Source organism: Siphateles boraxobius, unplaced genomic scaffold (genome assembly GCF_051911475.1).
Source record: "Siphateles boraxobius isolate OS27281-9 unplaced genomic scaffold, OSU_SipBor_1 7, whole genome shotgun sequence".
Classification (NCBI taxonomy): Eukaryota; Metazoa; Chordata; class Actinopteri; order Cypriniformes; family Leuciscidae; genus Siphateles; species Siphateles boraxobius.
The window spans coordinates 28,647,881-28,675,083 of NW_027509197.1; the positions used below are offsets into that span (position 1 = coordinate 28,647,881).

The 27,203-nt window shown below is 38.1% G+C and overlaps 1 protein-coding gene across 1 annotated transcript in view; it reads left to right on the forward strand.

Moving 5' to 3' along the window:
• The first annotated feature begins 1,893 nt into the window (after window positions 1–1,893).
• The window catches only part of lrp1bb (low density lipoprotein receptor-related protein 1Bb), a 393,159-nt gene continuing 367,849 nt past the window's right edge, over window positions 1,894–27,203 (forward strand). Inside the window, exon 1 of the mRNA XM_077217131.1 lies at window positions 1,894–2,241. Coding sequence (XP_077073246.1) covers window positions 2,148–2,241 — 94 coding nt within the window. The 5' untranslated portion in view covers window positions 1,894–2,147. The remainder of the gene's footprint in view (window positions 2,242–27,203) is intronic.

Genomic DNA, 27,203 nt, shown 5'->3' on the forward strand with positions numbered 1-27,203 from the left:
GCTCTTCAGACAAAATATCCTGACGATGCACCTGTGGCTCATCTATTTAGTGCCTCGTGTCGTGGGTGCGCACCAATGATGTAATCAACCAAGGCTATAATACTTCCGGGTCAATTCTATTGATGTGTTACATACAATATTCACAGCTGGTCACGATTAAAGACGTTCCCAATGCGCTAAGCAGCGCAGCATCTCATTCTGCTTTTTCAGGGAACAGGGCTACAGTCAAGTAACCCGGATCGTTTTTTTTTACAACAGTTAAAGCTCTTTTCATGTTGCAACGGTATATTGTGTCATGTTTATCAAAATAAAACTAATAAAACAAACGTAGACCCCACTTCATTGATAGTATAGGCTTATGTTGAACAGACGCTGTATTAAGCAGTAAATAATGTATTGAATGAGAATGTGTCTGAAACGTGTATTTGGTAAATATTGCATTTATTTCCCTTCAGCTATTGTAAAGTATGCAGCACCTAACATCACTACGGGAAGCAGAAAGTGTCCGACTTCACGTCTCCGTTTTCAGCTCCTCACCGCCTGCACGCAGCAACTCTCGCCGATCAAGCCGCAGCCGATTTCCAACACACCTTATCACATTGAAGCAACATGACTGATGCTGCAGGTCACATGAAAATGACAATATGGAGAATGTAGTACTACCGTATTACATTCAGGGCTTTTTCAAATACCGACCTTTGCACTTGACCATTTGTCAACTTACATGATGGTTTTCCTGTATTTGGCCCAAGCGTTCGAGTAGGCGTGAAGACTGCAAGTGTGTGTACAACTTTTGATTACCCGATGGGACACACTTATAATATTGCAAAAAGTCAAGTGTTTACAGAGCTTTATTTAGATTTGGAATACTTTGCATTTTAAAATAACTTCTAAATGTATGGTCAGTAGCCTAGTCCCTAGAAGACACAATTTAAAATTGTGGTGCTTCTAATTAAGTGATAAAAAGCAGTTGCAAATGTTGTACAAAATACACATAGCCTATCTTTGCACCAATAAAATGACACTTTAACTATTTGTTTCATTACCAATTTACATGTAATATCCAGTTTAACTTACAGTGGAATGTTTTCCTCGCTATATCTCGCGATTTAGGGGCACACGATTTCCCGAACCTAATGCATGATGGTATACACTTAGCTTCGATGCGGTATTCAAAATAGTGTGCGTTTATTGTGCGTTCAGGGCACTGCGCTTTGGCATTTTTTAGACACGGGACAGTCTTGCGCACTTACTTCCTCTCGCGTGCATGCGCTCTCAAGTGGCAGAGACCGCAAGTGTGGGTTTTTGTAAAGCCCTCAAATTACACACATTCTGTATAGAATGTAATTTTTAGCGGCCGTGAAGATATCATTATGCTATTTTACAACCAAGTTCAGAGCGTGTATTTCCATTTATGTATCTATCCTACCACTTATAGCCTGTAGACGTTCGATCGCAAACTGAAACATTTGGCTCAGGCTTAGTGTATGGTTTATTAAACACAAAACACAAAAAGTGTGATTATTTAGGCTATCTAGAGATTTTGCATTCGGCAGGAAAACAGTGTTTTGTTTAAAACATCTTTAAGATAGTTGACGGTTTGTTTACTGCGCTAGGGGCGCCAACGCCTTGCGAAAGCCTTTTAAAAAGTATTTTTAATTAAAATATTTTATTTAAATTTACTCAACAATCTGCACATGCTCACCTCTATTATGTTGTCTTGGCTACATCTGCAAAGTAGCTTATCCAGTGGCTTTGTTGCGAAAACTAAATAGCCTAAATTATAGGCTACGTTTTAATTTTTTGCGTTATAGCGCATTCCCCATGTTACAATGCCCTGCGATACGTCAGGTGCCTGGAACCCGTTTATAGTCAAGCTCACAGTGCGTTATTGTCCTAATCTATCCGCACACTCTCCGTCTCGTTCTCTCTTTCTCTCTCTTTCTCTCTCCCCTCACACACTGTCGCCTGCAAGCTCGTGTGTGCGCGCGCCTAGAAATCCATCTGAATGCGAGGAGTGAAGGAGGGTCGGTGCGCTCTGCAGACAAATTTCACTTGTCATTCCTGAATAACGGCACTCTACCAGAGGGGCTGGAATCGGACTTCAGCAAAAGAAGTGCGGTGGCCTTCGCCCTCACTCAGCAACGATGTCCGAATATTTCCTCACCTTTCTCGTCATACTGGGATTCGGGGATATATTCTCAAATGTTCAGACACTAAGGGACGCTGATTCGGAGCAAGGTAAGACAGACGCAGCAGCTCTACAATGAAACTTGCGTTTGCGGAGCATCCTATGATCTATCAACACATCTACAAATTCTAGATGCGATGCGAGAATTTCTTCCGAAATGCATGGGATTGAATTGAGAAATAGACAGGTTGAAGGCTGGAATGTTTCACTTGCGTGTTGTAGTAGTCGATGGTGTAATTCAGTTCCCTATGTCTGTTGTGGTTTAGTACTTGTAGTGTGCTTAGAACCAAAAGTGTCCGAATAGGCTACATGGTGTAAGAGCTCAAGCTCTCATACTCATGGTATATAGAGTGATTTTTAAGACGGCATGTTGGAGGATATAGTTTCAGGATGTCAAAATAAAAAAAAAAAAACAAGAAAAAAAAACAACAAAGTAAAACATTTTTTGGTAATCATGACAACTTTTTATACATCTTTTTAGTATTTTTTTTGATTGAGACGCATTATTTAGCTTATTTATTCAGAAATGCATATTTTAATAGTGAAATACATAACCCAAGTTTAACTAAATATGGATTTAATTGTTTATTAAAACACTTTACAATTTGTATTGACAGACATTTCATAAATCCCTTGCTTTATTTTAAAAAAAGCTAGTTTGTTCTATTTGTTTGTTGTGTAGGCTACATTGGAGTGAGTGAGTGATTTATGTTGCATTTTGTTGCAATATTATGTAGCCTAAGAGTTTAGTGCATTACTTTAGTTTTGTGTCTTACCTTGATGGTGTTATGTTTGTATGGGTTTGCATCCTCTCTCTATTTTTCTATTGGTCATCATTGCTGAAAAGGCCAATTTTGAGCTGAACTCAAATGAAGTCTTCATATGGCCTTCTGATGGTATCTTTGTTAAATTCAGTACAGTAACAAACAGATTTGAATAGTTCAAATAGCCATCCTGTAATGCTTGTAACATTTGTCAGTTATGTTTTATCATAAAGTTCTGGCAACCCCAAACCACTATCTTCATGTTGTGAATGTTTAAACTTTTTTGAATTTCACAATGACTTATATGACTTGCATGTATAAAGGAGATATGACCGCACACTCGCTTTTGTGTGTTTACACCTTGACAAAGGCTTGGTGCCGAAACGTTTTTGCAAGTGAGTGTGCGGTTATATCTCCTTTGTATAGATTTGTTTGTATAGATTTGTGCATTTGCTTCAGTGTTTTATTAAGGAACTTATATGACTAGCATAACATAAGCTTTTGGCTAGCAATTGTGAGTGACACTGTCAGAGTAATCTAAATCAATAAGGGCAAATATTTAATGAATCTGGATGTGTGAATCAATGAGTATTCCAGTGTTTTTTTCATGTGCAGCACATCCCTGTTCACCGTTGGATTGAGATAAAGCAAAGATCGTCAGCTTGTAGCACAGACAAATCTGTCAAGATTGTTTTCCCCTTGTGCTCTCAATATTAGACGAGAGATGAAAAAGAGATTCTGCTTTCAAGTATCATATCTGAATTCATGCACAATATACAACTAGGAAGTTATAGCAAGCTTGTCTTTTATAACCAAAATCAGCGTTTGTAAATAAGGAGTGTTTACAAATGTTGTGCAGTGATTAGTGGCCAGTTTTGCAGCTGCAGAGAAAACAAGATTTGGTTTATTAAAAACCAAAGGGTAAAACGTGTTATCATAATTTGAAAATTTGTGAATTATTAAAAATGTATACATTAAACGTCCGAGTTTTGTTATGTAACTTAACCTTGCCATGCATCAATCACGATTGACAGTTCTTTAAAAGCCATTTTTATCAATTTATAGTGTTTTGATACATCTAACCCACATAATAATAATGACAATAATACCAATAATAAACGGTCACATAATTCAATATGACCATCCTCTTTATATGTCATTGTGTATATAATTCAACATGCCATTGAAGCACCTATATCCCTTGAATATCCAATACTTTTTATAATTTCATTTTTTTCAGTGGACAAATGTCCATCTCAAAATATAATTTTTAATAAATAATATTTTTTCATTAAGATTTGTTTCTGAAAGATTTTTTTCTTTGCGATTTAACGATCAAAGGGTTAAGCTGAAGGCGCACACGTGCACTGGATCTTTGTGTATTCATCTAGGTGTGTTCAACGAGAGAAAGTGCCATTTTCAAAAGCTGCATATTCATCATATCAGATGAATGTAAATGTCACAGTGCCCTGCACTGATATTATCTGAAAAGTAGTTATCTGAGGCTTGTGTTCTCCTGCTAAATGCCTGCATTTGTATATCCATCGGATGATGAATATGATGTCCTATTTCTCAACACTGCTCATTCACTTATCACTTACTATATGTATAAAAAATAACTACAATCGCAGTGGATTCATCAGTGGGGTTGTGAGTTTAGGTCTCTTAGGATGCTTGATAAAACTCTTTCCACAGTCTGTTTAGTGAACCTTTAATCATTGTTTGCCATCTAATCTAGTGTATCGCAGCCAGGAGTTTACAGCACTGGTGCAGGCGGATGGAAAGGCATCATTGAAAAGTAGTTTACTCAAACCAAACTTCATTATATCAAACCCTCTTTTATCTTACCGATGACTCTCGCTTCAGATATTTATCGGCTATTACAAACAGATCAAGGTTGCTGGAAATGTTTCCCCCTTTAAGAGAGCTTGGCGTGCCCCAAAAAGCAGGTTAAGCACTATCCTTTCGTAATGAAATCGGGAGGACGCCCCTAGAGCCTAATTAAATGAGATTATATCTAGGCATGCTGTGCTGGCTTATTGTCCAACAGTGATTTTTACCTGGTATTGGAGGAAAGTCAATAAATGCACAAACAGAGATTGAATAAATGACCTCAGTCATGCAAAGGCAATGCTGATCTACTACACACTACATACTGTAGGGGGAAATGCTTTTGTGAAACTCAAGGAAAGGGCAGACATCATTGCTGTGTTACAAAATCTAGGGAGCTGCTTGCGGGGTTATGCAGGGCATGATCGTAGCACTCCCGATGTGAAGGCCGATTTAAGTGAATTGCTAGGGTTTTTTTACACCGAAGGCACTAATCCCATGGTGTACTGAGACAAGTTAAAAAGTAAAAAAAAAAAAAGTAAAAAAACCCAACAAGTATTGTTATATTAATATAGAATATAGAATATGTACGAATATGTTAAATGTAAGAATATTATATGATTATAAAAGTTACATAATATTGTTATATTTTTACATAAAAATTTTCTGTGTCATGCATCTTGTTTATGTTATTATTGTGCAATTAGCTTGAATGGCAACATGCAAAGGAAAAACTTTTGGAATGAATTTTTGTTTTTTGTGTTGGCTTTCTATGTTCCAAATCGGTCATTTACAAGATTCCATGATGGTTAGGATGCCTCCTTAAGGCTAATTCACACTGCACCGACAGACACCGACTAACGGCAAAAGACACGTTCGTCGGGTTTTATCGGATCAGTGTGTTGCCCTTGTTGCCGTCTGTTGCTATTGTCTGCTCTTGTTTTAGCCGATTGAACATGTTAATTCGCTGTTTGTCGGGTCATGGAAACTGATTTACAATAATCATGTAATTGTCAGCATTGGTTGGCGTCTGTTTGTGCAGTGTGAATTTGCCTTTAGCGGGCATCTGCTATGTAGGTAACAGTGAGGTTTTGGAACATGGTTGTGGTTGTACAGCACTTTCACTCAACGTTAAAGACTGACCTTCTCAGGTTGTTCTACATTTATTTTCATAGGTGGTTTACATCAATGCTTGAACACTTTTACTTTAAAAAGTGTTTGTTTTCTTTAAATATATCTACCATATGGAACTCATTTAAAGGCTGTTTATGGTTAGTCATGAAAACTCATGCCTCAACTTCAGGTGTTTCCTCCCTCACTACAAGGTAATTTGTCCTGTGGTCTCAGTCTCCAAAGAAAATTAGAACTGCCACAGCTTGGTGAATGACCTTGTAATTATCCATGTGACACTCTATAAAACGGGATGCAATAAGGCATGCTAATCCTGAGCCAAAGTACTTGCTGAAAGGGGGTTTAGAATGACCAACACAAGAGCTTTGCTTTGTCATCTCCCTTGACAAAGCAAAGCTCGCAAAGCTTGTGTGTTGGTACGAGCAGCAGCCTTGCTTCTGGAAGTGATTCATCTAGCACCTGTGTGGCAGGCTTCATTGTTTTTGTTGGCGTTCTATTGCACGCCCCATTTTATCCGATTGAATTTCCGTTGAAGTTTGCCACACATTCAGCTGAGTCATTAAGTATTCTGACCTTTGACAGATCGAGTGGTTGTGGCTGAGCTTTGCAGTTGGAGCTTATACTGCAATGCTCAGGTAATCTGCTGGCCTATGCCATCATGTGCATCTGTATTCTATGTTGACATGCTGGAATCTGCTCTGTGGGAGCTAATGGAGAAGGTCAAGGTGTTTTATTGGACCACAGGTTTTTCCATCCTGTCTGCAAGGTCCAAAATGAACTTTTCACCACCCTTGCCAATTTGAATTTTCCAGCCATAAATATGTTTTACATTAAACTAGCTGTGTTTTTTTAATTAAAATAAATCATTTTGTCAGTCCTGTAATGGACCGGCCACCCATCCAGGGTGTTTGCTGTGGGATAGGCTCCAGCATCCCTGTATTGGCCAAACGCTTTGGAGAATGGATGAATGTATGGAGATATTTTATTTATCTGCCCTATTTTGTCTGCTTATTATGACAAAAATTGGAAATCATTCTGTCAATCAGAGCATAATTTACGATAAGGTCCCATTATTTAATATTAGTTAATGCATTAACTAACGTTTACTAACAATAAGCAATATATTTGTTACAGTAGTTACATTTCTGCTATCGATAGTTCATAAAAATGCAAAAATACAACTGATCATTATTAGTTCATAGTTAATTAATGGTAATAAATGGAACCATATTGTAAGGTGATACCATGGTAGTCTACTTTGTTTGGCAATTTGTACATTAGTGACAATCTGACTAACAGTTTTACAATTTTATTTAAAAGGATAGTTCACACAAAACTGAAAATTCTGACATCATGTATTCACCCTTATGTTGTTCCATACCTGTATGATTCTTTGAAGAATGTCTGTAACCAAAGAGTTTTGGTCACCATTGACTTCCACTGTATATCAGAAAACATGCTGAAAATATTTTCTTTTTAATTTTATATTCCACAAGAAAGTCATACAGTTTTGAAACGACATGTTAATTATGTTAACGACATTTTGAGTAAATGATGGCAGAATTAAAACATTTTTTTTGGGTGAACTATCACTTCAATTCATTGGCAACTAACAATTTAATTTACTTGGCAAATCTAATTCGTTCTCACATTGGGCTCTCTGAGTGTTAATTTTGGAGCCTGTGTCATAGTAATTAGAAACATGTGAAGAAATGTTCTTGAAATGTATTCACGTCAGTGGCCACGGCTTGAGCACAGTATTTTGGATGCTTTTAATAGCACAGCCAGGAGAGTGCATATGTTGTTATAGTTTGTGGATTTATGCACCCATTTTAATTGGATCTGGACAAAATTGCACCATTTTCAGGAAACAGTCTGTCAGCTGTTGGATCTGGTAGAACACATGGTGGCCTGTTACCGTAGGCAAGTGCTTGGTGAATCACTTTTGGGCTGGGGTGGAGACCCATGTTCAGGCCAGTGTGTGTGTCTGTTTGTGCTTTTTCTCTTTTGAATTAATTATTCAGAGGTTTAAGATCAAGCTTTATTGGTGAAATGTGCAGCATAACGTAAGTAATGTGATTAATGAAGCAGTGGATCTTCTCTCTTTCCATATTTTGTCCTTCAAGGAAGGGTTCCGGTCTCTATGAAACATTATTAGAATACATGGAAAGAATTCAATTAGAATTTGACAAAAAGAGATAATGAATTACGGGTATGAAATTATTTATCAGCGTTTATTGTTTTAAACTGAAGACTGAAATGAAAGATTAGCAAATATTCTTAATAAGCCAAACAATGTGCTTTGTGAAAGGCAGAGGAAATGAATCATTATCTCTGTTGATAACAACAAATACATTGATGATTGCCTTCAATAAGAAACAGTTTTCAAAACCAGATATTTGCTGCTTTGCATCTGATGAGTTGTACACATATTTATGTAAAAATAAATGACACAGCAACAGGTTTTGAAAGGAAAAGAATATTAAAATAATACAATTGTTGTGTTTTTACACTTTGTTCATTTGAGGCGACTGCAAGCAGTTTGCATAAATTTTGACATGTAGTATGTACATAATCCAGATGGATTTGTTCAGACTTCTGGTCTGAGTACAGTAATAATAAATACAGTCGTTCATTGTTTGTTCATGTTTGTTCACAGTGCATTAAGTAACGTTAACAAATACAACTTTGAATTTAATAATGTATTAGTAAAGGTTGACATTAACATTAACTAAGATTAATAAATGCTTTAGAAGTATTGTTCATTCTTAGTTATTGTTAACTTTGTTAACTAATGAAACCTAATTAAAAAATGTTACAAAATATACTAACATTCAAAAGTTTGGTGTTGGTAAGTTTGTAAGTCATATTTTTATTCAGCATTGATTAATAATTTAAATAAATCCAGGAAAAAATGTTTCATGGTTTCCACAAAAATATTTCAATATTGATAATTAACAAGAAATGTATCCTGAGCAGCAAATCAGCATTAGAATATTTCAGAAGGAACACCTGACCTTGAAGACTGGCTGCTGAAAACTTTGCAAACACAGGAGAAATTACATTTTAAAATATATATTAAATAGAAAAACGCTATTTTAAATTGTAATAAGATTTACTTATTTACTGTATTTTTGATCAAATACATGTGGCCTAGTGAGCAAACAAAAGTTATTTCAAAAGCATTACAAAATCTTACCAACCACAAACTTTTGAACTTCAGTAATGTATAGGTATATATTCAATTTATGTAATGCTTTAATTTTCTCAAAGCCAAAAAAATAGTAAAAATATGAAATGAAAAAGGAAAAAATATATATACATAGAAAATGAACTTAGATCTCAACACAACAGTGGACCAAAAATCATCTATTTTAAGTCACATCTTGTAAATGCATAAATATAAATGTAAATGTTAATGTAAAAAGAGACGTGAGACAGTGTGAATACTAAGAGAACAGGGACCTGTTGCACCCCATTCACTTTTTGGTCCACTAAGGGATCTGAGTTCCATTCTATTAAAGATGACTCAGACATGCCATAAGGGTTTAGATGGGTTTAAAACTAATGCTAGATTCAGAGCAATATATGCAGACAGTGGACCAGAGCTGCAGAGATTCAACAGTCTGTGAGACAGGTCTAAAGTATAAAGAATAAAGCCTATCAGTCTGACATCTTGAGCCCAGAACAAATAGTTACAAGGCGTCTCATGGGCTTATAGTTACTATGTAGCTGTTGAAAATTTAAAAAGCATCATAACACAACCAAAGGTTCTTTCAGTCTATAAAGATAGCCTGTTTTTCAATGTCATACCATATTAATAAAAAACAAAGTTTTTGGGCAGGCTCCTCAAGGTGCCCTGCCCTGTGGATATTAGTGGTTCACTCACTTGACATATGGCAAACAAGACCACACACCTGGGGGGAGAGAGAGGGAGAGGGAGAGAGAGAGAGAGAGAGAGAGAGAGAGAGAGAGAGAGAGAGAGAGAGAGAGAGAGAGAGAGAGAGAGAGAGAGAGAGAGAGAGAGAGAGAGAGAGAGAGAGAGAGAGAGAGAGAGAGAGAGAGAGAGAGAGAGAGAGAGACTCTCTCCAACCCATGGCCAGAGGAGTGTTTGAGAGAATGTCTCTGCCAAACACCTCTACATAATGCCTGCTGTTGTGGCAGTGATTTAGGGCCGCCAAACCAGATTAAAAGGGAACTGTCCCAACTGCCACCTGGCACACAGTTGTAGGACTGAGATCTTGATGCTGGAATGTTTTAAACCCATAGTGGAGCCTGATTCATCATCTATCTTTCATTCAGGAGAAAGGCATTCAAAAGTATTTAAGGTGGTTTGATTTAGTTAGGTGTTCAAGCACGAAGTGCTGAAAACCTATTGTATTTGTACCGATTTTTAGGTGTTCAAGCACGAAGTGCTGAAAACCTATTGTAATTACTATTTGAAAAAAAAAAAAAAAAACCTAAAACGCATCGTGCAGCCCAAACCGTAAGGCCTAGAGACTTGAAACCTGGCCAGGTGGTAGGGCCTCAGTTTGGGGAGAACCTATCAGAGTATGACCCCGATTGGCCCATAGGTGGCCTTTTACCTTAAAATTTGTAATGGCCGATTTTGTCCAAATCCTACTTTTGCGAACTAGTCCCTGGTTTTTTGCCTGATCGGAACCAGACCAGTCTAGGACAATTCTCTGGACTCTCTAGATCAATAATTATCAAAAAAAAGTTGAACTTTGCCCTTTGGTTCACTGTAACAGGGTCGTTTAGAAAAGGGGGCGTGTCAAAATACACTCAAAAGCCTATAAATCATAAATAAAAACTCAGAACTTCACAAAAACTGATGAGCACATGTGTCATGAAATGGTGAAGAAGCATGCAGAGTTTCATGGAGATCGGACCATTGGTGGCGCTATAACTGTCAAAATGCTTATATACCATTAAAAGAGATTTTCACAATAACATATCCCGTGTGTGTGTGTGTGTGTGTGTGTGTGTAAGCATGCATAATATAGTTAACAACTATTTTTTTGTTTTAGTGCAGAATACTGGTGAAATCAAGTGTGTTCAAAATGAAAGTGAGTCAGTAAGTGGTCTTCTATTGCCCTCTCTACTTATTAATAGTCTTTTCACATGTGCTTTTGCATTCATATATATAGACAATAATAAATCACTTATATAACAATTACTATTATAACACAATCATATTTTGTCAGAGTTTATCACTTCAATTGTTCTGATGCTTCACATAATGTCTATCAACGTGGTAAATCTTGGTAAATAACGCCAGAAACATGGTAAATCATAGTAAATAAGGTAAATCATGCTAGAATCCTGGTAAATCATTCTAGAATGTGCTATATCATGGTAAATCATCCTATAACATGGTAAATCAAGGTAAACTAAGATAAATCATGGTAAACTATGGTAAACCATGTTAGAATCGTATTAAATCATACTAGAATGTGTTCAATTCTGGTAAACCATGTTAGAACAGGGTAAATCATGGTCAATCATACTAGAACTTGGTATATCATGGTAAACTATGGTAAATCATACTGGAACATGGTAAATCATACTGGAACATGGTAAATCAAGAAAAATCAAACTGAAATGTGGTATATCATGGTAAATCATGCTAAAACATGGTCTATTCCATCTATGATGTCAGTGGTTAAATGCTTGCTACATAAAACTTAATGTCTTTTGATGCTTTTGTGCTTAACGGCCTTAAAGGCCTTAACTGCTTGAACACCGCTAAATGCTGCTTGCAGCTTTAATTATTATTATTATTCTTCTGCCGTAAAACGCATCGTGCAGACCAAACCGTAAGTGCTAGAGACTTGATATTTGGGATTAAGGTAGCACAGAAATCGAGGAGAGGTTGAGAGAGTATGAGCCAGATTGGCCCATAGGTGGCGCTATAGCAACCAAAAGCGCGAAACTACTCATAACTCCTAGACTGTATGTCCTAGACTCAAGTGTCAACAAAACGTATATCTCCGATTTCATTTCCGGTATGCAAATTTTTCCGCCATTTTTTTTGTTAAAAACCTACTTTTGCGAACTAGTCCCTGGTTTTTCGCCCAATCGGAACCAAACCAGTGCAGAAATGTTCCATGGAGTCTGAATATCAATAATTATCGGAAAAAAGTTGAAATTTCGATTCACGGTCGCTAAGGAGCGCAAAATAAACGTTGTGGGAGGAGCCTATTTTACTAAAATGGCTATAACTCGAGAAATGAGATATCTTCACCAAACTCGAAAGACATGCGTAGGAGGACATTTTGAGGTAACGGTAAAAAAAACGGTGTTGATTGGCCACATGGTGGCGCTATAACATTAAAAAAACATAAAAAGGCCTATGACCACCTGACCGTTAGTCAGATTGACTTGAAAATTGGTATGCAGTGTTTTGGTCCAAGGACGTATGTGTATGAGGACATTGGTGTATGTCAAAAAACATGGCCGCCATTGGCCAATGAAGTTTGAGCACCTATGAGACAAGGTTAACAGAGGGCGATCGCAACGAAACTCAATGGGCGTGTTCGACTCATGGCCCAAGAGGTCTGTAAGAGTTTTGAAATAAATCGGCCACTAGTTGTCGCTAACGAGTTTTACAGCTCTGTAATCACATGGTGTTGCACACATCCCCACAATATGCATATCATTTGATAGATCTCCTCATGCTGTACAACTTTGCCTCTAGAACCATTGCTGTCAATCGAACCGTTCATTAAATATTCACGAATATGTTGAAAACCTACTTTTGCGGACTAGTCCCTGGTTTTTTCGTCCGATCAAAACCAGACCAGTCTAGGACAACTCTCTGGAGTCTCTAGATAAATAATTATCAAAAAAAGTTGAATTTTTTTATTTTTCGCATGGTATTAAATGGTTATTTAGAAAAGGGGTGTGGCAAAATGCACTTAAAAGCCCATAAATCATTAAAAAAACTCAGAACTTCACAAAAATTGGTGAGGATATGTGACATAACATCATTAACAAGCATGAAAAATTTCATGGAGATCAGACCTTAGGTGGCGCTATAGCTGTTAAAAAGCTTTAAAACCATAGCTATGGAAAACCATAGCACCATTTCCTATGTAAAAAACATAATGGCTTATTAGGCCAATAAGTGGTCTATTACTGCACCCTGCTGTCATTTCACAATACTATTCCCTAATATTGTTAGATATTTCACATTTAGACTTCTTTAAAATCACTATTTTAACATTTACACTCACATTTTGTCAAAATTAATCTATTGGAGTATTACTATTGAGAACTTACTATACTATATTACTATTGAGAAGTGGAAATCATGAAAATGAAAGAGAAACGTTGGCCACCATTTAGGCCACGCCCCTTCAGTACAAATTCACTCATAACTCAAAAACGGAAAGTCACAGGACGGTCAAATTTTGATGGTAAGGTTCTCTCGGGGCTCTTGATCGAAATCTAGCATCGCGGGGCTCGGGAGCGCCCCACCCATTGTTCAAGAGGGCTCCTCTAACACTAAGTTCTGAGTTTCAGATTTTTTCACTTTCTCGTTCCCGAGATATAAGTAAAAAAAACTAATTTCCTGTCATTCATTTCAACCGTTTATGTAGGCTGTAAAACCGCTGTTGTCCACTAGAGGGAGCAACAGCATTAGACATTTGTAATCTTTTTAACCACTTTTCAGCAATGGCTAACAAACAAATGCTTAAAGATATTTATTATGTTGGAAATAATATTTATAATAAATAATATAATATGAAATTATGATTTATTAGAAAGTTTAATATTTTTACATCACAAATAGATATCTGAAATGCTTAAGGACCACAAAAAGAGATTTTCACAATATCATAACCCAAAAGTTTAAGTGTGTGTGTGTGTGTGTGTGTGTGTGAGTATGCATAATGGAATTCACATTGAAAGACTGGTTTGCTTTAGTGCACAATACTGATTCAACCAAGCAGTTCAAAATAAAAATGGTACTATAGCAAAAAGTGATCTTCTACTACCCTCTGCTGGACATTATACTTATTAATAGTCTTTTCACATGTGCTTTTGCATTCATATATTTAGACACTAAAAAATAACCTTATGTGACAATTACTATAATAACACAATCATATTTTGTTTTTCAATTCATTTTACTGTTCTGAAGCTTCACACAATTGCCAACAATGTGGTAAATCATAGTAAATCATGCTACAATCCTGCTTAATCATTCTAGAATGTGGTATATCAGGATAAATTATTGTGTAACATTCGGTCACAACGAGGTAACATCAAGGTAAACTACGACAAATCATGGTAAACTGACTATTGTAGCACATTGAGAAATATGAATCCTGAAGGACAATTGCAGTAAACATTTCTTTTTTCCGTCACATAGTTCAAATATCTGTATCTACAACATAATGTGTGTGTATAGTCCTAGGTTTCTGAATAAATGCTGAATAATCTGATTAATAGTTTACAAACACATTATGTGAAATGCTTATAGACCATTAAAGTATATTTTCATAATGACACATCCCAATAGCATTGAAAACCACAACAACAACAACATTTGTATTTATTTGTGTGTGTGTGTGTGAGAGAGAGAGAGAGAGAGAGAGAGAGAGAGAGAGAGAGAGAGAGAGAGCATAATGTCTAAATATGAGTGCAAAAGCACCTGTGAAAAGTCTTTAGTAACAAGTATAATGTCCAGCAGAGGGCAGTAGAAGACCACTTATTGGCATACTTTCATTTTGACAGACTTGATTTTCACCAGTATTCTGCACTAAAGCAAACTGTTTTTCCTTATTAACTATTATAAAACAATCATATTTTGTCAGAGTTTATCACTTCATTTGTTCTGATGCTTCACATAATTGCTAGCAACGTGGTAAATCATGGTAAATCACGATAGAAACATGGTAAATCACAGTAAATAATATTATTACATGGTGTATCATGTTAAATCATGCTAGCAATGTGATTAATCATGGTAAAGCATGTTACAATCCTGGTAAATCATCCTATAACATGGTAAATCAAGGTAAACTAAGACAAATCAAGGTAAACTATGATAAAGCATGCTAGAATCATATTACATCATAGGCTACTAGAATGTGTTCAATTGTGGTAAATCATGCAAGAACAGGGTAAACCATGGTGAATCATACTAGAACTCGGTATATCATAGTAAACTATGGTAAATCATACTGTAACATAGTAAATCATGAACAATCACACTGAAATGTTGTATATCATGGCAAATCATGCTAAAACATAGTCTATTCCATCTATGATATCAGTGGTTAAATGCTTGCTACATAAACCTTAATATCTTTTGATGCTTTTGAGCTTAACTGTCTTAACTGTCTTAAATGCTTGAACACTGCTAAATGCTGCTAGCAGCTTTAATTTGACTTGCTTTTATCTTGATATACTTTGATAGAATTAATTATTTGATTACCAAAAACTTTGGTTTGCAACACCACGTGACGGGACTCGTGCAGTGACCTACAGTACACTACATGCCGTTTCATGCAGCTTGCATTCTCTTTGTATTTTTAAATTTCTCATCTGATTTCTCATTGGAAACCATTGGAGTACCTGTAACATTTGTTAATTAAGAAAGTTTGTTCCCTTTCAAGGGAACTCAAGCTGCGTCGAGACGCAGTGTATAATCAGTCCAATGGTGTGATGAGACATCATAGGCAGGTGACGTCATAGACCAGGAAACTAAAGCACACCTGAAAATAGACCGCGCTACCTTCTGTGCCTTCAGCACGCGCTCTCTGTATACTGTCTCTGTCTATTTGGTGTTGTCTGTCATTGCAAGCACGAATATTCACACAATATATATACAGGTCCTTCTCAAAAAATTAGCATATTGTGATAAAGTTCATTATTTTCCATAATGTAATGATAAAAATTAAACTTTCATATATTTTAGATTCATTGCACACCAACTGAAATATTTCAGGTCTTTTATTGTTTTAATACTGATGATTTTGGCATTCAGCTCATGAAAACCCAAAATTCCTGTCTCAAAAAATTAGCATATCATGAAAAGGGTCTCTAAACAAGCTATTACCCTATCATCTGAATCAACTAATTAACTCTAAACACCTACAAAAGATTCCTGAGGCTTTTAAAAACTCCCAGCCTGTTTCATTACTCAAAACCGCAATCATGGGTAAGACTGGCGACCTGACTGCAGTCCAGAAGGCCATCATTGACACCCTCAAGCAAGAGGGTAAGACACAGAAAGAAATTTCTGAACAAATAGGCTGTTCACAGAGTGCTGTATCAAGGCACCTCAGTGGGAAGTCTGTGGGAAGGAAAAAGTGTGGCAAAAAAACGCTGCACAACGAGAAGAGGTGACCGGACCCTGAGGAAGATTGTGGAGAAGGACCGATTCCAGACCTTGGGGGACCTGGGGAAGCAGTGGACTGAGTCTGGAGTAGAAACATCCAGAGCCACTGTGCACAGGCGTCTGCAGGAAATGGGCTACAGGTGCCGCATTCCCCAGGTCAAGCCACTTTTGAACCAGAAACAGCGGCAGAAGCGCCTGACCTGGGCTACAGAGAAGCAGCACTGGACTGTTGCTCAGTTTTGCATGTCATTCGGAAATCAAGGTGCCAGAGTCTGGAGGAAGACTGGGGAGAAGGAAATGCCAAAATGCCTGAAGTCCAGTGTCAAGTACCTACAGTCAGTGATGGTCTGGGTTGCCATGTCAGCTGCTGGTGTTGGTCCACTGTGTTTTATCAAGGGCAGGGTCAATGCAGCTAGCTATCAGGAGATTTTGGAGCACTTCCTGCTTCCATCTGCTGAAAAGCTTTATGGAGATGAAGATTTCATTTTTCAGAACGACCTGGCACCTGCTCACAGTGCCAAAACCACTGGTAAATGGTTTACTGACCATGGTATTACTGTGCTCAATTGGCCTGCCAACTCTCCTGACCTGAACCCCATAGAGAATCTGTGGGATATTGTGAAGAGAAAGTTGAGAGACGCAAGACCCAACACTCTGGATGAGCTTAAGGCCGCTATCGAAGCATCCTGGGCCTCCATAACACCTCAGCAGTGCCACAAGCTGATTGCCTCCATGCCACGCCGCATTGAAGCAGTCATTTCTGCAAAAGGATTCCCGACCAAGTATTGACTATTGGGTGCATAACTGAACATAATTATTTGAAGGTTGACTTTTTTGTTGTTGTATTAAAAACACTTCTTTTATTGGTCGGATGAAATATGCTAATTTTTTGAGACAGGAATTTTGGGTTTTCATGAGCTGTATGCCAAAATCATCAGTATTAAAACAATAAAAGACCTGAAATATTTCAGTTGGTGTGCAATGAATCTAAAATATATGAAAGTTTAATTTTTATCATTACATTATGGAAAATAATGAACTTTATCACAATATGCTAATTTTTTGAGAAGGACCTGTATATATATTGTGTGAATATTCGTGGCAGCCCTGGTGGCCACGGAAAGACATTTATGGTTAAATTTGTCTGATATAAAGGATAGAGACATATCTGTTCTTTTGGACGCTCCACTGTCGCCTTTGGGTCTATTCAGTGACGATGTAAATATGGTCGTCGATAGATTTTAGGACTCAAATAAGCAATCAGCGCCGTTCCAGAAGTTTCTTCCTCTAATATTCCCGAGACTGCTGGGAGGGGATCCTCAGGGAGAAGGAGTCAGTTCGGTTGTTCCCTGCCGGTTCGCTGCTTCAGGGCGCCGAGGTGCCTGCGCATCTCAAAGTGCCTGAGCCTCAACCCCAGCAACTTTATGTGAGACAGAACGACATTTTGATGCCAAACCGCCATCTGCTTGGACTAAGCTAGAACAGTCAGTTCAGATGTTCTGTGCCGGCTTGCCGTCACCGAAGTGACCGTTCGACCAATACCAGAGGCCAGTCTCGAGTTCCCTTAGTAGATTTTCTGGCAGCGTTGAAGCTACTGCCAAATACATCTCATTGGGTCCTGCAGACAATAGAAGAGGGTTACAGAATTCAGTTCAGTTCTCGTCCACCCAGATTTCTAGGCGCTTACTTCCATGTATCCATCCATCCTTATCACAGGAAGTTCCTAAAGTTCGCTTTCGGGGGCGAAGCGTACCAATATCTGGTTCTTCCGTTCGGCCTGGGTTTATCAGCCCGCACTTTCAAGAAATGCGTGGATGCAGCTCTGGCTCCCCTGAGACTCCAGGGCATCCGCGTTTTGAATTACATCAACGATTGGTTGATTTTAGCTCAGTCCAAGCAGATGGCCGTTCTGCATCGAAATGTAATTCTGTCTGGGGAACTAACCCAAAACCCCCCTGTCTGGGGGTTTCTTCATGACATTTGTGATGCGATGCGGCAGGCTGGTCCTCTCCGCATACATTTGTTAGATTTTATAACTTGGATCTTGGAGATATTATTAGGAAGCATGCCATTAGTTTTCACTGTTATGCTGATGATACTCAGCTCTATATTTCTTCAAGACCTGAAGAAACTTACCAATTCACCAAATTAACGGAGTGCATAGCTGATATAAAAAAAATTGGATGACTAGTAATTTTCCACTACTTAACTCTGAAAAACAGTAGGTAATAACCTACAATACTGTCTAACACTTGATGGCTGCTCTGTCAAGTCCTCGTCGTCGGTTATGAACCTGGGTGTGCTCTTTGATAGCAATCTTTTATTTGAAAGTCACGTGAATAGTGTCTGTAAAACCACATTTTCCATCTAAAAAATATATCTAAATTACGCCATATGCTCTCAATGACAAATGCAGAACAATTAGTCCATGCGTTAATGACATCAAGGCTGGATTATTGTAATGCTCTACTGGGTGGTTGCCCTGCACGCTTAATAAACAAATTACAGCTGGTCCAAAACGCAGCCGCTAGAGTTCTTACCAGAACCAGGAAGTATGACCATATTAGCCCGGTTCTGTCAACACTGCATTGGCTCCCTATTAAACATTGTATACATTTTAAAATATTGCTGATTACTTACAAAGCACTAAATGGTTTAGCTCCCCATTACTTGAGCGAGCTCTTAACGCATTATACTCCTTCACGTCTATTGTGATCTCAAAATTCTGGCCAGTTGATAATACCTAGAATATCAAAATCGACTGCTGCCGGTAGATCCTTTTCCTATTTAGCACCAAAACTTTGGAACAATCTTCCTAACATGGTCCGTGAAGCAGACACACTCTGTCAGTTCAAATCTAGACAAAAAACACATCTCTTTGGCTTAGCATACACATAACACATTATAGACTTCTATAATTTAATGTTAGGCTGCATAGTTTAGATCAGCCGGAACCGGGAACACTTCCCATAAATCCTGATGTACTTTGTACATCATAAGAAGGATGGCGTCTACACTAATATTTGTCTCTCTGTTTATCCCGAGGTTTACCGGAGTCCGCTGGATCCAAGCCATTTCTGGATCTGATGAAGGAACTGCGCCTGGACACAACGACAACGCAGTCCTAGTGTCAACTAGTCTCTCCCTTGTGAAGGGCTCCTTCCCTTTACCTCTATACTGATAAAACGTTGTCGGGATAATTCCGATTCACGTGGCTACGCGGAAGCGATAAAAAATCCTCAGAGCCACCAGGCACTGTTTTATGCAAATGAGCGGCCGGATCGCATTAAAGAATTTTCTGTTAGAATGGTGTTGTGTTAGCGGCCCCTAAGTTAATAACTAATGATTGTTGCGACGGAATTGAATCAATCAACTAACTTTAGCTGGACAATAACTTTATTCTAGAGCTGCTGTAAAGCCAAAACAATCTCTGTTACTTTAATTTCCTATTATCACTGTAAAGCTGCTTTGTAACAGTCCATATTGTTAAAAGCGCTATATCAATGAAGGTGACTTGACTTGACTTGGATCTAGGCTTCACTCCAGGGTCTAGGCCAGGGTGCTTGCTTAGTGTGCGCAATGATTTCACACAGAACATGCATTTGCTATTAGGGCGTCGTGGGTATAGTGTTCCCACCGCGTCTCGACGCAGCTCCAGTTCCCTTGAAAGGGAACGTCTCAGGTTACGTATGTAACCCTGGTTCCCTGAAGAGGGAACGAGACACTGCGTCGCCCTGCCATACTCCCTGCATGCCTGTGATCGACTTGATTCGGCCTATCAGAAACTAGCGCGGTCTGTTTCCTGGTGTGCTTTATAATTTCCTGGTCTATGACGTCAGGATTTTTATTAGGTTATTAAATGAGGTTATGAGGCCAACAGCATATATATATATATAAAGTAATATATATATATATATATATATATATATATATATATATATATATTAATTTATTTATTTATCCTCTTAACAGTCAGTTCTTAACTGTGGAGTTCTTGGTTAAAAACTACATTACCCTTGCTTTGCAATAAATGTTTATTTTTAATGTAGTTGTTAAGCTATTCCACTGTTAAACATGTTTATTTAAAATAAAAAAATACATATGTGGAATTCATTTGGACTGATGGCTTCATAATCTCAATTAAATGGGTTTTTCTATTTCGAATTAAATTTCTATTATGGATTCTTTCTATTATGGATTTGCAGTGCTTCATGGGATTGTATTTATTTCCCTCATTAAAGCTGTTATATTCTTATCTGTTAAAAAAAGTTATATTGTCTATTTGACCACTAGTCGGTTAGTCAGTTGCTACATTTGTCCACTTCACTGTTGTGACCCATCCATTATTTTAAATGCATTATGTGTTAATAGTATGCAATTTAATGCATCTAGTTAGCTTTCTTTCTCATTTCAATCTAAAGTCCATTCAGCAACAATGTGCATCTCCTTTCTGGTTGTTTAGGTTCAGCACCTGCTGTGGTCTGTCACAGCTGACTTCTTTCTGTTTCTGACTCTTTTTGTTCTAATTAGATACATGCCTGCTTGTTTTTGTTTCTTTTCTTTCTATGCTGGAGAAGTGCATTCACCCTCTCTGCATCTCTGATGCGCCTCAGCGCTCTGTGAAAGCACAGGAGATAAAGCACTCAGCCTCCCAATCTCTGACTGTCTTTCACTTCCAGTCCTCGCTACTGGATAAATAACAGTCATCTGAAATGTTCTTCTGTACTCAGGCTCATAATGTACAAAACAGAATGGAAGGGAAGCTAAAAGAAAAGATGAAAAGCGCCCACCTTCTACAATTTCTTTTTAGTAGTTTATAGTAAGTGAACATGACAGAGTATATGGGGCAAGGTTTTGAATTTAGTTACAGATTTTTAAAACTCTTGCAATTGTGTAACCAGTTAACTAAAGATCTTCAAAGGTCATGTGTGTACCTTGATTTTGACCTACAATGTTTTGATGTGGGTAATTAAGTGTAAGATTTAGATCATAAGGGCTTGTATGAAATAAGCTATTTATTTCTCCAATTTAATCTTTAAAAGAATAAATCCTCCAAGTTACCATTTTATTGACATGGTAAATATAAAATCTTTCTTTTTACATTTCTTATATCATCTGTCTGTAATGTTTACATTAAAAATTACATTTTTTATATAGTTTTTACAGAAAAAAGTATAAAAATGCTACTGTGAAATCATTTTAATTGGTTAACTGTAATTTACTATACCATATATGGTGGAGAAATTATTAATACATAGTTGTATTTCTTCTTATTGTTTAGGGTGATTTTTGTTATATTTTGTGTTGTTCATGTTAATATTTAGACTGGCCACTTACGATGAACTCTTATTCAACATGTGGCTTTTTATTTTACTAGCAGTATGATCATGGTGGTTATCAGTACATTTTAAAGTAAAAAAACATGATAGGTTAAGTAGAATGTAAATTAACATTATTAATGAAACATACAGTTATTGTGAGATGTAAAATATACAGTTATACCTGAAACATTGCCACTGTACTTTTACAATGAATTTCTGGCAACCACAGCTGCTGCTTTTACAGTTTTTTTCAATTGTTTACACGCAATTTTGAAAACCGGGTTCTTTTTTTCAAAATGTAATCACAATTATCCAAACACCATACTCAGTTGGCATAATTCCTAGATTGTTTGCAAAATGACACACTTCTGTCAAAACATACACACTTCAGTCAAAAGATATACACATATTTGTGAAAATGCTATTAGTTTTCATTTAACCAACACAGTCCTCAATGATCAGACACTAGTGCAACCAGTTTCACACTGCTGTGATAAATAAAAAAACATATTTGTAAAAAAACTATTTTTTGGAAATAGCATGTGCTAGATTTTTGGCCAGACATTGTTATGTAAGGGATAGGCCTACTATAAACTTACCAAGCACTGCACAACACTGATTTCTGCAGACTCATATTACAAGTATTTATTTACAGTATTTCTTACCATAATCAGTTACAGTAATCAACCAACAATGAAATCAATGAAAAAAATAAAATCTGTAGACAAATAAAAATTACTGCATGAAGTACATACAGTTTGACTCTGAAGAAAAACTACTGTAAAAGTAACAAATTATACTGTAACTATTCAGTTACAGTATCAACCAGAGATTTGGTTGAACTCTTTGTCCAGCTTCCATCTGTGTCAGTCCATGGTTGATAACATGGTCAATAAGTGTTGCACGGATTTCTTGAGTCAAATTTGCTCCTAGTCTTCTTTGTTCAGGTTCTATCAACTCTACAAGTCCTTCTCTACCTCTTCCTCTACCTAGGCCTCTTCCTCTATCCCCTTCTTCTCCTCTTCCTCTACCTGGGCCTCCTCCTCTACCTCCTTCACCTCTTCCTCTACCTCCTTCACCTCTTCCTCTACCTCCTTCACCTCTTCCTCTACCTCCTTCACCTCTTCCTCTACCTCCTTCACCTCTTCCTCTACCTCCTTCTCCTTCTCCTCTTCCTCTACCTCCTTCTCCTCTTCCTCTACCTCCTTCACCTCTTCCTCTACCTCCTCCTCCTCTTCCTCTACCTCCTCCTCCTCTTCCTCTACCTCCTCCTCCTCTTCCTCTACCTCCTCCTCCTCTTCCTCTACCTCCTTCACCTCTTCCTCTACCTCCTTCACCTCTTCCTCTACCTCCTCCTCCTCTTCCTCTACCTCCTTCACCTCTTCCTCCTTCACCTCTTCCTCTACCTCCTTCACCTCTACCTCTACCTCCTTCTCCTCTTCCTCTACCTCCTTCTCCTCTTCCTCTACCTCCTTCTCCTCTTCCTCTGCCTGCTGCCTTTTATAGCACACCTGAGTGCTGCGTTTTCAAATTAGCACATGTGTGCTTCCATGCCTGATGGATGTGCATATCCAATTCATTCATTAGTGTGGTCAATGGCAAACTGGGGCTTTGTAATGACAAGGAAGTAACCTCACAATCCTTATCTGTGTCTAAGGTGTGAAAATGTGTGTAGAGTTTTACAAATCACTGTGTGTAATGTTTTGCAAAAAGGGTGAAGCTGAAAACGTGCTTACAATTGTGCAAATCTAGGCTGGTGTTTTGCTCCTTGAGTGTAAGGTTTTGCTAATAGTGGGAAAGTTTTAATTTTAGTGTGTAAGCAATTGAAAAAAACTGTAAACTGTTATTAAATAGATTTTGTTTTCAATGTAGGCGAAGAAGTGTGTGGAATTCAAATGTCTGAGACCACATTTCTATGTGGTCTCAGACATTTGAATTCCACACACTTCTTCGCCTTTTAAAAGAATCAAGAAATATTTAAGATTCTCTGTTTCTAGGTCATGAAATTCTGAAATTCATGTTCTATTTACGGTTTCAACATTTTATTCAATGATTTTAATAAACCAAAAATTCAAAGAAACATTTTTCCTAGTGGTCTCAGACTTTTTCATCTCTCAGTCTGTACATAGTTGTAATTCAGTTTAGACTGATTGACCTCTATAATTCTTCCCACCATAGTTTGTCAGTTAAGCGGTTTGCCTGGTCTGTTTTAGTAAAACCAATGAAAACATCCAAATGGATATGAAAAGCATTTGCAGCATTTCAGCTGATTTGATTGAGAATTTCTTTCTCTATGATGCTTCATAAGTCGCCTGTTATGTTCCCCCACTATATAATTAGGGAACAGAAAAACAAGAGGCTGAGAGAGTTTAAAACATTCAGCACATCGTTTCAAACAGAGCCTCAGCGGTTCTACCTCTATGTGAAAATAGCCTTTCTTTATGGAGCTTTTTCATTCCACTGGGATCCCTACTTTTGGCATCGGTGCCTGTCAGTTGCTATTTATCTCTCCTAAAGGCAATTAATTTCTTTGAAACAAAGAAGTCAAAGCCCCCTGGTGTAACAAGCCAACACAGGTGAAAGAAACCAGCTTAGCAAAAATGCCTCAGCAAGGCAGCTTGAGATTGCACTTTGTTTCTAAGGTAACAAAAACTCTTCACCAGGGGATTAATTATGATCAAGTAGCCATTCAAATCAATTGTAATGCCTGAATTTAATGTTAAGGTTGATTATTAAATGCAGTCTAAACAACAGATTGCCCTGGAAAAAAATGCCTCGTGGGTCATTCGCTGCATCCCATGCCTTTGAAAAACCACTTTGTATGGTACAACGCTTTCAAAATGAATACAGCATGCAGATTACGTTACAGTTTAATGTTTGATCTTTTCCCAACTAATTTCTGGAGTTTGGACGCGTTTAAAAACAACTGCTTTGTGAAATGCTTTATTAAATTATGTTTCGAACAAAACTATCAGATTTATGCATTAGACATATTTGTCCCTTTTTCTCAATATTGTCTAAAAGTCTAGAGGGAGCAGCAGAATCAGAAATTGAGGGCTGAGAGTAACATTGGGTAAGCAGACATCTCAACGTGGTAGTTTTAGAAATGATTTGCCTTGGATGGAAGAACGTGGATAATGCTGTCATGCTCCCTGCTGATTGACAGGACAGGAGGGACCTGAACTTCATCAAATGAAGAGTGCCGCAGTGGCTGGAGTCTGTGCTGTGTTGAAGTCATGGGTCGACTGCTGTTTTTGATTGCTCAGCTGTCATGCTGACTTGTCTGACACCGGTTGGAGAGGTCAGGCTTTGACTTTTTCTCACTACGTGATCTGGATACAAGAGTTGAGCCCTTATTTTAGCTGGTTAACAATGTGTTTGCTGGTGTATCTGGAGGAGTTTTGAGATTAGTCAAAATGTACATAACCCTCCCTTCACCTGCAATTAAATTTTCTATGACCCTCCAAAATGATTGTGAAAAAGGCATGACCCTCCCCGATAATTTATTGATTACTTCTGTACTGGTTTGCGCTTGGCAAAGATGCTCAGATATCTCTATGCCTAGTAGACCTACACCAGACGTTCATTAAAAAGGGTCCTGTACAGGGCTGTACAGTGTGACATATCTACGAAAAGACTGGTCTGTGCGATGAATAAATGTAGGCTACCACTGCAGCAGGTTTATTTTTCAGTTTTGTAAACTTCATTACTTGTGTTTGTTTGTTTTCAGATATGATAGCAGTCGTTTTAAACTTGTGCTTATGCGTTATCACGATTTTTTATCGTGGATGATTTAATGTCTCCTCCACAATCTGCTTTTGAAGAAATATGGTAGTATCGTGCTACAGCGCATATTCTATCAGCTGCAGTTCTGGCGGACTGGCTCCTCAAGCTTGGTTTATAATCGCACGAGCGCGAAGGTGGGCAAGGGCCCATTTCGCTTGGCGGTGTGCACGGCAGAACTGCGCGCAGCTCTGAATATGCACGACTTCGAGCCGAATCTGGCAGAGCATGTCTCATCACCGGCACCCAGTTTGTGCGTCTAATAGTTGGTTAAATTGACAAAATGAGCCTACAGTAGCAGACATAAGACCTTTTAATTATTGTCCATGTTTTATAAAAAAAAATTCTTGAAACTAAATGAAATTATTTAGTGAAATTAGAAAATATGTAACTTATCGTTAATTTAGTTTTAGGCTATGTTCTCAAATTCATTTATTTTGTTCTAACATAACAATAATCACAAGGTTTAGCCTACAGCTTTACACGATGTAGTGTGGTTTTGGTGAAGTGTAGCCTAAAATATCACCTGTGTACCCAGGGACGGATTATGACTTGTAAAGGCCCTGGGGACAGTTATCTCCAAAGGACCGAAATTCAATTAATACAACTTGTAGGAATGTATCATGTAATCACTCAGTCAGTGCTTCAACCACGGAAATAGGTCAATAAAACAACTAGAGAAACAATGTCACGTAACATTTGCCTCAGAAAAGCCATTTAATGACAACAGCATAGCTAGAAAAATTAACTAGGCCTATAGAGAGGAGTATTTTTGCTAAATATATGTACTATATTACATACTATAATTCATATCATTAAAAATATTATGACGCTATTATTATAAAAAACACATTATATTTGAGTTGTGAATTTTACCCTTCAATAATACCAACTCCCTGTATGTTTACAGTATTAGTGAGAGATTTTGAGAAAAATTAAGCTATATGGTACCTGTTACATCCAGTCAGGAACGATCGGAGAGTGAATCCAATTGCAAGCTTTTTTTAATAACATAAACAGGTAATCCAGGGAACTCAGAACAGGACAGCGATAGTTGCAGGAACCAAGTAACATTAAACAACAACCGACAGCCAACAACTGAAACACAGGGGTTTAAATACACAGACAAACAAGCTAAACAAGATAACAAGGGGGCGTGGTTAATAAGAACACCTGGGGAGACTAATAAACATAGACGAGGAACACCTGTGGACACTGAGCAACAACAAACAAAAGACAAGACACATGGCAGGATCACATGACAAACAAGGGATCACGTGATATACAAGACACAACAAAAACCCACACGTAATAGCCCCCCCCCCCCCCCCCCCCCCCCACCCCCCATGGGCGGCTCCCGACGCCCCTTGAAACAAAAACACTAAAGTTCAGGAGGGTGGTGAAGTGGAGGCGGTCTTGGGGGAGGGACGGAGGGCCAGGTTCGTGTAGTGAGGGCAGACCTGGACCGTGGGTGGAGCAGGCTGAGCAGGCGAAGACCCCTCTGGCGGCCAGGGCGGGCGAAGACCCCTCGGGTGGCCAGGGCGGGCGAAGACCCCTCGGGCGGCCAGGGCGGGCGAAGACCTCTGGGGCGGCCAGGGCGGGCGAAGACCCCTCGGGCGGCCAGGGCGGCGAAGACCCCTCAGGCAGATGGCATTGGAGTGAGTAAATTATTAGGAAATTTTCATTTTGAGGTGAACTAATCCTTTAAGAGGCCTTGTGTAGGCTATGGGACACATATATTATAGCATTAATAAACATTGTTATTGGGTCTTCTGAACCAAACTGGATTGCGCAGCCTTAAAGGGCACCTATTATGCAAAATTCACTTT